Source organism: Acartia tonsa, chromosome 10 (genome assembly GCF_053477335.1).
Source record: "Acartia tonsa isolate MP-2025a chromosome 10, ASM5347733v1, whole genome shotgun sequence".
Lineage (NCBI taxonomy): Eukaryota > Metazoa > Arthropoda > Copepoda > Calanoida > Acartiidae > Acartia > Acartia tonsa.
The window spans coordinates 11,713,179-11,729,286 of NC_137269.1; the positions used below are offsets into that span (position 1 = coordinate 11,713,179).

Sequence of the window (16,108 nt, forward strand, 5' to 3'; positions counted from 1 at the left end):
TCAGAGTGTTGGTTGTCTGAAGGGTGATTGGATGCTTGACATTGTAATCATAAGTATTGTACTTTGTTGTTCCAGGAATCAATATACATCAAATCAATCGGATAATTAGATCATATGAAATTATTGACACCGCAATCATAAAGTATTGTGCTTTGTTGTCCCAGGAATCAATATACACCGAATCAATCGGATAATTAGATCATATAGAAATTTGTGGTCAAATCAACATGTTTACAAATGGAAGTACGGACGTCATAGAAATGATTATAGTGTTGCTACGTTTTCTAAATTGTACCTACCTGCTGCAGAAATCACCATGTGAAGTTCGAAATACAAAAAGTAGATAGATGTAAAGTATGGATGGGCGGACCGAATCTAATTATAGAAAAAACATATATATCAATAACACAGGGTGGTGAATCAAAATGGTCGTATGGATGGGCGGACCAAACCTAATTATAGGAGAAAAATTATATAAATAACACAGGGTGGTGAATCAAATTGCACTCAAACTTGAAATTGAAACATTATGTGTTGCTCAATTTTGGATGAATCAAATTAACGTGAATAGATGTGGGCGGATTTCAATCTATTTAAAAACTTGGAATATAATGAACGTATTGCGAAAGTTTTGGTGGATCAGAATAAAATGGAAAATATTGAGGGGTGGATTGAAATCTACTAAAACTTGGAATTATAATGGATGTGTTAAGTTTTTGTTTAAGCTTAAATTTTATTAAGGACACTCGATATAGAATAGTATATATTGCGATTTAGTGATGTTGATTCAGCAAAATTATTTATGAAGTTTAGAATTTCATGAAGCAAAATTGTTATAATGCATTAGATATTTGAGTGGAGCTGTCTCTCTTCATGGAGAAGGGGGGTGGGCAATATTTTGGCAAGGAAAGTTTGCACTGTCTCTCGAAGTTGGTATGCGCAAGGTGGAGTGGTGCAGAGAGGTAGCAGCAATGATGAGCAGGAGTTGGGCGTTGTATGCGCAAAAGTTGAGCTGCGCAAGAAAGTGCTCTCAGGTATAGAGAAAAATAGTTAGTTGTGCTTCAACTTTCAAGATTCTAATACATAAAAATAGTTGTGGATGATATAAGTTATTATTCAGATATTTCATTGAATAATTAGGTAAATTTTTTACTGTATTAGACTAATATATTGTATTAAGAATTATTTTTATGTTGCTCGATTATTGACAAACATTTGATTAATATTATATTTCTTAATACATTTTTAAGAAGACATGTTGAAATTTTATTTGTTAAGTGATAACATTTAAGTATGGCATCTAAAATAATTGTATTATGTTTTAGATTGGTCGAAAAGAGGAGTAGTTGTGGTGGTTGAGATACAGTATTACCTGTTGGTGAGTTTTAGTTTGTTAAGATTTTAATGATGTTCAATATTGATATACATTTGATTAATGTTATATATACTAATACATGTTAAAGAAATTATTTTATTTTGTTGAGTGAAAATAAAATATGTATTAAATAAGTTTTGGCATCTAAAATGATTGTATTTTGTTTTAGATCGGCCGCAAGAGAAGTAGTTGGTGGTGACTGAAATTTAGTTTTGAATTTGGCCATTGTTTTGTGTTGACATTGATATTATTTGAGAGTGGAGGCTGGTACATGATACACTTTGCTCTGACCGATTATATGTTGAATTAAATGTTGGTGGAGAGAGAGTGGAGGCACATGATACACTTTGCTCTGACCGATTATATGTTGAATTGTTGGTGGAGAGAGAGTGGAGGCTGGTACATGATACACTATGGTACATGACCGATTATATGTTGAATTTTATTAAAGGAGTGTTATTCATGATTGTTTAGTGATTGGGTCAGTAATATTGTGAAACATGCTATTGCTGCTGGAGAATCTGATTATAGATTAGATGTGAAGTCTGTTGAAGTTCAGAATGCTAAACAGGAAGCTAAACAGGAAGCTAAACAGGATTGTTTAGTGATTTGGTCAGTAATATTGTAAAACATGCTATTGCTGCTGGAGAATCTGTTTATAGATTAGATGTGAAGTCTGTTGAAGTTCAGAATGCTAAACAGGAAGCTAAACAGGAAGCTAAACAGGATGCTAAAACTGCTCTCAATAATGCGGTCAGGAAGCTTGGAGTATTACCAGGAAGGTAGATATCAAGTTCAAGGTTCCTGTATTTTCTGGCAACTATAAGGAGATTTAGTGATCATGAAAAGTACCTGAAGCTAACAACTGAGTGCTTGCACAAAACTCCAAAGGAAGCCTGTGCTGGATTGACAACAAATTTGGAATGTATGGAGCTGCTGGAGTTTATGGATTTACTAATATTCTGTCTATTGTGCAACAGAATATGTTTTCTCATGATGTACTAGAGCTGAAGAAGAGAGTTGAAAGTAAAAGGAGAGCTGATGATGTTACAGATTAAATACTTGCAAACAATGATTGATAAAGCTATCTTTGAGCTTGAATGTGATATCTCTATATATGGGAAGACTATTACTGATCTTGGCAAGAAGAATCTTAAATCAACCAGTAGTGGCAAATCATATGCAACTAATGATAGTACTGGTGATAGTGATGATCATAATCCTACTGAAGCAAGTCAATCTGTTGGTACTGTTGTTGCAACCCTTTCTCAACCTGTTATAAGTACTTCAATCAACAGTCCAACTGCTGCCAAGGAGAAGAAAAGTAATTTAGATTTATAGATTGCTAGATTTATAATAACTGTTGAAAAGTTTTGAAGACTTGGAAATAACGTAAATAAATGCACAGTGAGTCAGGTAGATACAAAGAGCTAAACGAATTATGTTGATATTTATTTTGAACAGATGTGCACAGTGTGTCAGGATGATGCAAATAAATGCACAGTGAGTCAGGTAGCTACAAAGAGATGTTTTTACAGTTGTCAAAATGAGAAGTATTTAGTTGATAGATAATGATATACAGAGATATACACCATGGGCTAGAAGCTATTGTGAAGTTGTGCAGAATTTTAAAATAGCATGCATTGTATCTTAAATATATTTATGACTGATAAAACGGATATTTGTAAGTTGTTAATACAGTGAGCAGTTAAAGTAAAATGCTGGTTAGTGAAATTTTAGCTGTTCTAAAGAAGGCGGGGCTTAAAGATGATGTGGCTGTTGTAGATTTGACTGCCAGGTTGGATATCTTACTTGTCAATAGCTGGTGTTTTTGTCGATAGTTAGTATTGAAAAACGAAATGGATCAGATTTCAAATCAATCTATGGCGAAGGTTTTGGTTGCTTTTGTTCGGCTGCAGTTTTCTCTGTGTTTGTTGTTTCTGTTCATTGTTTTCAACGTTATCATTGGTTGGAGTGTCGACAGTAGCATCATTGTTATAACGAAAATCATTGGCAGTTCCTGTATTTTGAATGACATGTCGATTTTTGGATTCTAACAGAGATGTTAATAGCAGTTATTGTGGTTGTCATTATTAGGCTTAAGTCATGCCTGACTATGCAATAGATATAATCTCCTGGATGATAAATGTGAACAGCAGTTCTGATTTTTGATCTGAGACCTCAAACATTTGGCAGGTTTGGTTACTAGAATGGTTGAGTTAGATGCTCGGTTGGCTAACCTGCAGGATCAGCAACGTATTTTGAATCAGGAAAGGGTGAATTTTGGGAAGTAGTTAGAGTCGATGCTAGAAAGGATTTGATCCCAATTTTTTGAAGAGATTGGAGGCTTCTTGTGGTGGAGGTGAATGGCTGTTGTGTTGTTTGAGAAAATCACAGTTGCTAAGTGGAAACCAGTTTATAACTAAGTTTATAACTAAGCTAAGGTCAACTGGTATAGTTATATCGTCTGTGGTGTTGTAGCATTGGTATGGTTATGTCATTTGTGAGATGTTGATGGATTGATGGATAATGATGGATTGATGGATATGAATGATACTACTATGGTTGGTATGGTTATATCATTTGTGCGATGTTGATGGATTGATGGATAATGATGGATTGATGGATATGAATGATACTACTATTATCAAGAAAAATCTGGCAAAAGAAAATGAATATTATGATCAAGAATAATTATAGTTTTACTGTGTATTAATTCATATTTTATTTTATTTTTATGTATTAATGTTTAAGTATTTGTTGAGGCAGTAGTAGTCTCGAAAGGTTTAATATTAATGCTTTTATAACAATGCATCTCTAATGACATGTTTTTAAATCAATGCATTCTGATGGTTATATGTTAATCAGTGTTTTTATTTATCATGCATTTATAATAACTATGTTAATCAATGCATTTCCAATGTTTATGTGTTAATCAATGCATTATATGTTAATCAATGCATTTTTCAATGATTATATGTTAATCAATGTTTTTTTTTAAAAAATAAAAAAAAAGAGAAAAAAAAACACATAAAAAAAAAAGGAACATATAAAAAACATAAAAGAGTTTTAAGGAACCAAAACAAAAAGAAAAAAAAATGTATATGAAATGTTTAAAGATCTGGAAATAAAATAAAAAAAAAAAAAAAATTATGGCAGGTGTCATACCAGATCAATTATTATCTATTTAATAAGCATTCAATGCTACTTATAATATATATGATAATTAACATGTAATAAACATATTGTTATATTCAATCTGAAATATTACAGTTTTGAAATCCATGTTCCTGTTAAAGCCAGGGAGAAATGTGATGTATAGTCCCTTTCTTCCTGACTTGAGAGCAATGTATGTATTTTGTATATTAGCTTTTAGTTCTTGTGTCAACCGTTTCGGAGCAAGACATTGCTCTGCAACACGACACGAACATAAAAGTGAATAGTTGCCTTAAAGTTTAATATTATTATTGTATGTTAATCTTGTCTTGAATTAATACACTTTATAAGAATATTTAGCTGTTTGTTCTTGCTATTACTACACGTCACAATTAAGGTAAAGAATGCCGACTTTCCATTAGAGTTTTACGAAGAAAAGTAAAACTATTTTCAGGGACTATTTCTCTTGGGAAATAGTTATAAACCTTCCCTGGACATATAAGAAGCTTCAAGGCCAAAGAAAAACATATTGGGCCCATTGGAATAAAGATATAAAGAATGAAATTCAATTAATATCTCACTTCCTAACAAAATACATTTAAAATGTAAAGTTATCTACTGTCGCAACTATGTGTGCGATGAATGGACCTATTAAAGAGTAGCGAACATGAATAAATTGAGGTTTTATAATGGTAAGACGACATTCGAAAGCGCCGTCTTGAAACAATTCAACATTTTATTTAATACGTTTTCTTATTCGTTGTCATAAAAACGTTGGACACTTAGAATTTGATTTGTTGGTTCAATAAGTTGGGTTTCCAGAAGTATAAATCACTAATTGTACTATACAAATGGGGTAATTTAGTGTATAATCATTGGGGATGTGCATTAATTTATCGGCCATTGTCTTTTCGATTTTAATGCCTCGCCATATGAAAATGAAATATTGATAAAAAATAAATACCTATGATAATGAATATAGAACCAATGTAACCAAGAGGCAGGGAGTGACCGGGTATACTAACTCTAAACAGATAAATAAACACCTATAGAAAGTTGAATTTCTTAGGATTTTGCTTTGAGGAAATTATACGTCCAAAAATATTGGCCATAAAATTATTGTAAGTTATAAGTCAATAAATATAACAACACTCATCTGATAGAAATTAATTTTCAAGTTTGACGGATTATTGTGTCAGACAGCCCTTCTATGGTAATAAATCTATTGTGTATCCATAGTTCTGTACCTGAATTTAGTTCCAGTTTTCTCCTCTCTCCTGCCGACAATTAAACATGCAACGAATACGAGAGAACCACTGAGCACGTGTATAGAAGTTGCTAGCCCATGATCAGCTATGCTAAAGCTACGGATCCAACCCTAGAGAAAGGTCAATTATTTGTAACTATTCTAAGCATACAAAGTATATTCTATAATATCCTAACAACCCTTATAAGTATAACTATGTTCTCTATGTCATAATTTCTTCTTTATTTCCTAAAGAGGACTATCCACGAACCAGAGCAAGTGATTCTAAGAATCTTTCAGCATTGACCCATAGTATTTTTTTAGTGAATATACTAGGTTTATATTTAATATTTGCTTTATCGACTTTATGTCAAAGCTTTTAAACAACAGTTTGAACTCATCAAAACATTCGATGATATTGCACCAAACAATGCTTAACATTTCAAAGTTTTTTTCATATAAAACCATGGTGAAACCTAACTTTTTAGTCAATAAAGCAAATATTAAACATAAACCTAGTATATTTACTAAAAAAATACTATGGGTCAATGCTGGAAGATGCTTAGAATCACTTGCTCTTGTTCGTGGATAGTCCTCTTTAGGCATGTTGGATTTGTCATATTTTAAAAAAAATTGAAATGTTATTTCTGTAACAATTAGGTACAATTTAGAAAGCGAAACAGCTCTATGATCGTTAACAGAAAGTCTGTAGGTATAATTAAAACATTAGGGTTTATTACTTTTGTTGAAAAAATATCTTTGTAGGATATAATTATCTTAAGGTTTTTAGAGTTCAATGATTCCAAGGACAAAAATAGAAATATTTTTAGTATCGTTTAAAACTCTACAAGTGTTCATATTCAATTGTTCTGCCATTTTATTTCAGAGCTTCGCTTTTATGGATGCTGTTATCTGTTTTTTTGGTATCCAAAATATTTATATGAAACTAACCTCTGGATGAATAAACCAATGAAGAACAACAGGGTAGATAATACCAGATATCACCAATGACAGCAACAAATGACCTACAAAAATGTAGTATTCCCTCAAGTGCCTTGTTGAGCATTTATAACCATTCCCCTTATTTTTGAAATAAAGGTGACTATCCACGAACGAGAGCAAGTGATTCTAAGTACCCACAAGCAGTGATTCTAAATGTATTTTGGTGAAAATACTAGGGTTCTTTCTGTGAAATATCATTGTAACGATTTAAACAATTCAGTTTCAGCATGGTTTTATTAGAAAAAAAACTTTGAAATGTTAGGCATTTTTTGACTATACATCATCAAATGTTTTGTTGAGTTCAAACTGCTGTGACACAAAAGTAAAGTTTTTCAATAAAAATGTTAATTTAGAAAAGGGCATGTTAACTTGTAATATTATAAACAGTTTTATTAGTGTACTTTCATAATTTACAGCATTTGATTATGTTTTGGCGTGTTATTTTAATTTAAACTTTCGAACTCAACAAAACATTTGATGATATTTCGTCAAATAATGCTCAACATTTCAAAGTATTTTTCATATAAAACTATGGTGAAACTTGATTTTTTAAAATCAATATAATGATATTACACAGAACCCTAGTATATTCACAAAAAAAAAACATTTAGAATCACTGCTGGAAGGTGCTTAGAATCACTTGCTCTCGTACGTTCGTGGATAGTCCCCTTTGAAACAAGTGGTAGGTTATTGGGCACCACAGGTGAAATACATAGCATGTTTGGAGCACAGCAGGGTTATTACCACCGGTATTAATTAAGCATAGAAAAAAAATAATCCCTTTTATTTCCAATTTATCAAAACAGTGAGGGGGGGGGATTAGAGTGTGGTTAAGCACCAGAAAGATAAAACAAACTGCCAAAGTCCAATCAATAGTCCAAGATCAACAAGGCGAGATATTGAAATAATTCACCTAATGACCAACCCATTCCTTTTTTTATAAAGTTTACCTGTAAAATGGCTTCTTTCGGCTACAGCTCCACTAACTAAACTAACAATAAAAATTGATAACTTTTAATTAGAAATAAATAATCATATCTTGAACAAAATTTCTTGTTGAACTAAAGTTTTTTTTTGTAGTAGCGATGTTACTTTATAGTAGCTTTGTCTGTCCATCCGTAACGCTTGGGAAAAAATGTTTTTTTCTCAGCTGCCATTTGAAATAGACAGTTTAAATTTGGAGAGATTATTCCTGTATCATTAAGCATCCAACATACATATATTTCACATGGTCTGTTTATTGATCATGCTTCCAAAGATACTTATTCTTTCTTAAAGGTTTTGTGGTTTTTATATGATTGATTTTCTCTCTTTCTAAACATTAACTCACTGTGTATTTGTCAGTCCAAGTACCTATCCTATTCTATAAAGTAGTAAGGATTTTTAATGTGTGTATAATGATTTTAACTACTGCACGGATTGAGTTCCTAATTTTATGGAAGTTAATTATAGGTTCTGGTTGGTTTTCGACTAATTCATTTTTAGATTTAAGCCTCAGATTGGTTTTAGGTTATTTCTGCCCTTCCCTTCTCATTCAAATAAGTCTTTAAAATGCTCACCTATGTGGTATATTGCTGAGAAGACTGTGCACAATAAAATCAGAATAATTATCAGTGGAAACATTATGAAGCACAAAATAACTGTTTCCAGCAAATGTATTTCCGTCCCCAAATGCCAGGCCGTAGCCACACAACCAAAAAGCTGAAAACATAATTACAAATGTATTTTTGTGAAATAAAAAAATACTGTGTTTTAACTAGGGACAAGAGAATGATATTCTGACAAACAACTCTAAAAGAAAATTTCCCCACAACCGCCTTCCCCTTTTCCTTCTCTTCTTTCCCACCCCTCTTCACTTACATGACCAGATACCCCATAAGGTTTCGTGATTTTCGTTTAAATGGTAGCATGCCAAAATGCATATAACAAAAAAAACGTTAAAAACAGTACTTACTGCAGCTATGTTAGGCACATGACACTGATAGAGTATTAGGACTATCAGTCAAAGTTCTTGCAATCAAAGGGTTAATTGTCTGTATATTTCTCAATCTAATATCCTTGGTTGATTGAAAAAGCAACAAACTCGCTTAAAATGTATGATGTAAATTCAAAGAGAACTATTTAATCACCTCACCTATAAATGATATGAGAAGACATGTGGTATGTTTAGTTAGGGTTGTGGCTACATTCTTATTACGGGACCTGCAAACACTTTTATCAACATCAGTCCAATAAATAAAATTGGTTGAACCAATAGGTATAAAAGATCTTTCTTGCTAAAAAGTTTATTTTTGGTTCTGGGCAAGTTTTAGGTTATTTTGTTGGCAGTAGGTCAATAATAAATCTATAGTATAGAGGTTTAACCAGACAACTACCTCGATCCCCCTGTTGGGGATATTTTCCGTCTGCTAGCAAATTGCTTTTTGCTCTTTTGTAGCAATTTAGCTGTGTTCATATTCCCGACGCTATTAGTTGATTTTCAAAGACCCAATTGAAAGTCGGAAAGGGACTCCGAGAAAGGGAAATACATTTATTTAATTATAAATACATTACCCTAATAGGTCAACAGTATCTAGAAAAATAATATCTACAAAAATAAAAATTGTGCTTTCCTTCAATTAGAATAGCAAGTTAAGTATTGGCCCAGGGAGAGAGGGGTCGGTCATAGGGCTATTTTAACCCTAGTTCCAAAAGTTTTATAATAACGTTTCTATATTCGTTGGCTTAACAACATTTGGGACTTTTACTGAACTTTGATTGGTTGGTTCATCAATTTAAGCGTTCAAACGTTTCTGCCACTAATTGTAATCTACGGAAGGGTTATTTTTTGTGTATCATCATTGGGGATGTACTATACATCATTTTTTTGGCCATAGTCTTATCCCTTTAGATCCCTGGGACGCCCATACCTTTACAGGGTGGGACTTGCAAAGAGTACAGCCATTAAGACAACAAAAAAATTACTTTCCTAGCCTAAGATATGTTATTTCATGTAACATAAATATGGCGATTAAAGTAAAACCCATACCCACCCCCCCTCAACTCAGAAGAAAAATCGATTTTCTCTATTTGAATTCAAAATAATGACAAAAGTATTTTCCTAGCAGCTTCAAGCAATGCCAATCCAGCGTTGAACAGAAATAGACCACAAATAACTAAGATTTTCAGCACTTCCTAAAATCAAAAATTAAGTTAAACATACTGTCAAAAGACAGTGAATTTGGTCAATTGAGACAAACTACAAACAATAAAAACGGGGATTTCCCCTCATATTAGCCAATAGGGCACAAAACCACCCTTTTTAAAAATAAATCTAAAACAATTTGGCAGAGTTGATTTTTGTAGGTTTGTTTATTACTATCGATATATATTGGGAAGCCCCAGAGGGTTAAAGCACTGCGTCATAACTAAAGACGTCCAAAAATGGATCTTACTGCTGCTATGTCAGGTATGTGACATACATAGATAGAGTAGGGTGAATGCCTTGGTCCAAAATAGTCGTAACTTATTACAGTAAGAACTTCTCAGACAAAGATTGTACAATCAAAGGGTTGGTTGTCTGAAGGATGTAGGAAAATAAAAACTTGCATAGCATTAAGCTCAGAGATGCATAAAAATAAAATATCTTGATGTATCCCTTCCCATCCTTAAGGATATTCGAGGCTAAGAGATATTAGTCAATAAATTAGAGGAAGGTGGCCATTTGTGACACTTTTTTATTTGTTTAAAATGATGCAAAAAATCTACAAGGCAAAAAATCATTTAAAAACAATAAATATATGGTTTTTTCACCCAATATGAACATATTTTTTTTTACAAGTGAAAGGGATCGTTGCATGAAGTGCATTTAAAAAGTTTGATTGTAAGCAAAAGTTGCAAGAATACCATCTAACATATATAATTTTGTATTACAATAAATAGAAATCATTTAGACACCAACAAAATAGTCAGCATGCTAGTTTTATGAAAACAGGACAACCGTATAAGTTGCATATATAAAAAAAACATGATTTTCAAGTCATGATGTTTTTGAAAATACCTGGTAAATTCTTTCAAATATATGTCTTATAGATGTAGTTTGAACTATTAAACAGAAAAAAATATGCAGTTCACTAAATTCAAGTTTAAATGCACTTCGTGCAACTACCCCTTTAATCAAAAATATAAAATTAATAAGATGGTGCAAAAAAACACATCCACCTAACCCCACAGTCCTCTCCTACCCAAGGACAAGGGAATAATATTCTGACAAACAATTCTAAAGGAAAATTTCCCCACAACCCCCATCCCCTTTTCCTCCCCTTCTTACCCACCCCTCTTCAGCTACATAAAAAAGTTATATTCCAATTTTACCCAAAAGGTTTCGTGATTTTTGTCCACATTTTAATAGAATTGATTGTTAGAATAGCTAAGCCTGCTTCTTACCATTTTCAATGGAAATGCAGATTCTCTTGGGATAAAAGATTAGCATTCACAAAATATATTGGTTCTAAAATAGAGAATTAATAAGAAATAACAAATTAATGATTATTTATAGTTTTAGACAATTTCCATCTCCTGACTCGAATATGGGCAAAAAACTAACTTTTTAAGAAAATAAGTTTTTTACTTCTTTTTGTTAGGTTCGGTTATATAAAGTTGAGATTAAAAGAGCGCAGCATACATAAATTTAAACTATTTATTAAAATCACAACCAACAAAATCACATTTCCATTATAGTAAACAAATCCCAAATGTCCTTTACAGAGTATTACCGACACAGACAGTCGAACAAAACAAAACAGACTTCATAAAAATTAGTAAAATAAATCTACACAAAAAAAATCAGCCGCCTATCTTTATTGACAGATGAAATAATCACTGATAAAAAGACGAAAACGTGAGTTATGAAATAACTTAGCTTCTAATACGTAAAGAATGAATTAAGGATCGATGAAGACATCAATAAGTAGCGAAGCACAAAATCATGGATTGGAATACTGGCAAGGAGATTTAAAAGACCATTTGTTAAAATCAAGAATCACGAAACCTTCCTTACTATTTTTTAAATATTTTGTAGCAATACTAAGAGACCGACGGACAAAATAATCTACTTTGCTCATTTTTATAGGAATATTCACAAAATATCAGCCGTCTATCTAAAATAAAAGCTTTGAAAATCACATTTTCCCCATAGCGATACGCACTAACTGACGGATGGACGGGCAGACAACGTGAATTATAGAGTAGCTTTACTACTAAAAATAACTAAGAAAATTAAGATAACTTATAACACTAAAATCACAAAAAAAACACCATTTTGTGTTTCTTCTGAGAAGGGTACGGAGTGACTAAGCCGGGTTTATTTACATTTTCAAACCGGTTGTCGTACGACAAAATTATATAAATCAGGGATATGAGGACTAATATTAAAATTAACATTAAATTTTTTAACATTGAAAGCCAATAACAACACATTTTTCTATTAGAAGAAAATATGTTTTTTATTATCTTTTTGACATTTTTTTCTAGTTTTATTAAGACTTCACTAGTTTTGGTTGAATTTGTTATTGTTTCCTCACTACGCGATTGTTAATATCGTCATAGGAATCAGTATTCCAAACATCATGTTAAAAAAATTTTAAGTCAAAAAGCTAAATTACAACATTCAACAATTTAAACGGACGTACGGACTTTTACCCAATTGTTATATAACTCTCCAAAAGTTTGAAATTGATGGGACGATTCTAATATGCTTAATAAAACGATATCAAAGTGTTTTCTTTAAATAAAACTAGTGATTACTAGAATTTATTTCTCAATAGATTAACTTTTTGGCCACAAAATTTTAAAATATCTTCTTAAAAGTGAAGCTTTTCTATAATTAGGGTCGGTCCGTACGTCCGTCCGTCCGAGATAGATAGCTTTTATTCGTTAATTTAGGCATGTTAGAATTGTCCTATCGATTACCGATTTAGAAAGCGTAGCAACTCTATAATAATTACCAGAATGTCCGTATGTCCATTTTAAACATGTTGATTTTCTACTTTTTTAACAACAAATCTTTATGTGATCTAATTATCCGTTTGATCTGATTTTTGGTATATTGATTCCTGGGACAACAAAGAACAATATTATAAGCGAAGCAACTATATAATCAAGTCCAAAAACGTAAGTATGTCCAAAAACAGTATCCTGTATCAAGCAGTTTTTCAACAAATTTACTTACAATTTTGCTTCGACTCTTATACTTTTATATTCTGATTATTCAGTTTAGACACTATACAAGTGTTTATGTCAGTTTGTCCTACCGTTTCAGTGCTTCGCTTTTATGGATGTTGTCATCCTTGTTTATTCATTTCCTACTTAACATTATAAATAAAATTGAAGGGAAACTTTTATATTTTAAAATGTATTATTGTGTATGATTGAAAACAAAATGACAACATTCATAAGTAACAAAGCAGAAAAAAATCATGTTATAGGAATCTTCACAGCACAGAGAGAGAGAGAGGCATGGACAGCAAAACATAAAAGAATTTTAGATAAGAACTAAATAATTTTTCTTCAAAAATCTAATTCTACTGCTGGTATTCAAACCTAAAATAGTTGTTCGTCGGTAGTGGGGGAGAGTACAAAATTGAAAAAAATTGAAAAAAAATTTTCTAAGAGGATAACGCAATATTATCTAAAGGGAACCAAACTTATACGCAGCCCCCCCCCCCCTCCTCATTTTAAATTTATGTCCAAAATAGGGAGGGGGTTTTTGCTCAACAAGGGATTTTGAGGAAAATGCCAAATGAAATCCTCATGTAATTATGTATACTCTTCAATGATAATAACAGTTTAAAAAGAATTTTTATTTGCAAATAAATTGCTGGCAATAAAATATTCAAATCTCAATAAAATTCTTAGAAAAAATGCAATTGAAGAGACATTCTTTGCTTGTTACTTGTAGATAAAACACTTCCCTATCAAAAGCTTCCAGTCATAATGTAATAGAAATATGGTATATCGATAATGTTTAATTTATTCCTACAGAATTAATTTTGAAAAAATAGAAACTGATTGAAAAATACAGATCTACTGCAGTTTACGGTAATGATTATATAAAAAAAATCTATAAATTTTAAAGGCTGCTAGCTTCCAAACGGATTAGTTGGGGTTCCTAATGCTTCAAAAGACCAAAATACATGCTGAATAGGTTTCGTGATTTTAAAAAAAGTTGTTCTTGATATATTCTATTGAAAATTTTTCCAGAAGAATATCCATAATTTATTAGTTTCACTAATTTTATCTCTTTTTTTAAAAAAAAACCCGCAAAAATTTCAAATATCATTCCGCCTTACAATAATATATATCAGAGGTAAAGTAATAGGTCAATATTAATCAGGAATAAAGGAATAGGTAAAAATTACTCAAGGATAAAGGAAATGGTCAATATTTATCAGGAATAAAGGAATAGGTAAATATTACTCAGGAATAAAGGAACACGTCAATAATATCAGAAATAAAGGAATACGTCATTATTACTCAGGAATAAAGGAATAGTTCAATATTAATCAGGAATAAAGGAATAGGTCAATATTACTCAGGAATAAAGGAATAGGTAAATATTACTCAGGAATAAAGGAATAGGTCAAAATTACTCAGAGATAAGGGAATAGGTCAATATTAATCCTTATACTAAAGTAACAGGATGTTTGTTTGTCTGTGTGTATCTGTGTGTCTGTGTGTGTCTCGCTAACCGCTGAACCGATTCGGTTCTCCTTAACAGGGTAGATTCTTATATGTCCCGGGAAGGTTTTTAACTATTTTGGGGGAGGGTACCTAGCGTAGTCGCGCTGCGTAGAAGCATGAATTAACATAGACAAATTATTTCTCAAATTAGATATATAAAATAAATTAGTTCTAGATTAATCAGGAATAAAGGAATAGGTCAATATTAATCAGGAACAAAGGAATAGGTCAAAATTAATCAGGGATAAAGGAATAAGTCGTTATTTCTCAGGAATAAAGGAATAGGTCAATATTAATCAGGGATAAAGGAATAGGTCATTATTACTCAGGGATAAAGGAATATGTCATTATTACTCAGGAATAAAGGAATAGGTCAAAATTAATCAGGGATAAAGGAATAGGTCATTATTACTCAGGAATAAAGGAATAGTTCAAGATTAATCAGGAATAAAGGCATAGGTCAATAAAACTCAGGAATAAAGGAATAGGTCAAAATTAATCAGTGATAAAGGAATAGGTCAAAATTAATCAGGAATAAAGGAATAGGTCAAAATTAAACAGGAATTAAGAAATAGGTCAATATTACTCAGAGATAAAGGAATAGATCAATTTTAATCAGGGATAAAGGACTAAGTAAATATTACTGAGAGATAAATGAATAGGTCATTATTACTTAGAGATAAAGGAATATGTCAATATTAATTAGGTATAAGGAATATGTCAATATTAATCAGGAATAAAAGAATAGGTAATTAATACTCAGGAATAAAGGAATAGGTCAAAATTACTCAGAGATAAGGGAATAGGTCATTATTACTCAGGAATAAAGGAAAAGTTCAAGATTAATCAGGAATAAAGGAATAGGTCAATATACCTCAGGAATAAAGGAATAGGTCAAAATTAATCAGGGATAAAGAAATAGGTCATTATTAATCAGGGATAAAGGAATAGGTCATTATTACTCAGGAATAAAGGAATAGTTCAAGATTAATCAGGAATAAAGGAATAGGTTATTATTAATCAGGGATAAAGGAATAGGTCATTATTACTCAGGAATAAAGGAAAAGTTCAAGATTAATCAGGAATAAAGGAATAGGTCATTATTACTCAGAGATAAAGGAATATGTCAATATTAATTAGGTATAAGGAATATGTCAATATTAATCAGGAATAAAAGAATAGGTAAATAATACTCAGGAATAAAGGAATAGGTCAAAATTACTCAGAGATAAGGGAATAGGTCATTATTACTCAGGAATAAAGGAAAAGTTCAAGATTAATTAGGAATAAAGGAATAGGTCAATATACCTCAGGAATAAAGGAATAGGTCAAAATTAATCAGGGATAAAGAAATAGGTCATTATTAATCAGGGATAAAGGAATAGGTCATTATTACTCAGGAATAAAGGAATAGTTCAAGATTAATCAGGAATAAAGGAATAGGTTATTATTAATCAGGGATAAAGGAATAGGTCATTATTACTCAGGAATAAAGGAAAAGTTCAAGATTAATCAGGAATAAAGGAATAGGTCAATATACCTCAGGAATAAAGGAATAGGTCAAAATTAATCAGGGATAAAGAAATAGGTCATTATTAATCAGGGATAAA

The 16,108-nt window shown here is 31.5% G+C and overlaps 1 protein-coding gene and 1 long non-coding RNA gene across 6 annotated transcripts in view; one reads left to right on the plus strand and one right to left on the minus strand.

Annotated features, from left to right (window-relative positions):
• The window catches only part of LOC145329399 (ammonium transporter 2-like), a 39,329-nt gene extending 27,985 nt beyond the window's left edge, over window positions 1–11,344 (minus strand). For 3 of the 5 annotated variants that reach the window (XM_080173498.1, XM_080173497.1, XM_080173496.1), the window contains exons 1-8: window positions 11,205–11,344; window positions 9,879–9,953; window positions 8,914–8,980; window positions 8,339–8,480; window positions 7,730–7,770; window positions 6,729–6,802; window positions 5,779–5,909; window positions 5,496–5,557 (exon numbers count right to left, since the gene is read on the minus strand). In XM_080173498.1, the coding sequence (XP_080029624.1) occupies window positions 5,496–5,557; window positions 5,779–5,909; window positions 6,729–6,802; window positions 7,730–7,770; window positions 8,339–8,480; window positions 8,914–8,980; window positions 9,879–9,953; window positions 11,205–11,207 (595 nt within the window). In that variant the 5' untranslated portion in view covers window positions 11,208–11,344. Of the gene's footprint in view, window positions 1–5,495; window positions 5,558–5,778; window positions 5,910–6,728; window positions 6,803–7,729; window positions 7,771–8,338; window positions 8,481–8,913; window positions 8,981–9,878; window positions 9,954–11,204 lie in introns of those variants that run through there. The other 2 variants (XM_080173500.1, XM_080173499.1) reach the window with 1 other exon arrangement.
• Window positions 79–4,239, plus strand: LOC145329393 (uncharacterized). The gene is made up of 2 exons (XR_013882888.1): window positions 79–1,378; window positions 1,545–4,239. It is a non-coding gene; the product is annotated as an uncharacterized LOC145329393 (long non-coding RNA).
• Window positions 11,345–16,108: the final 4,764 nt, after the last annotated feature.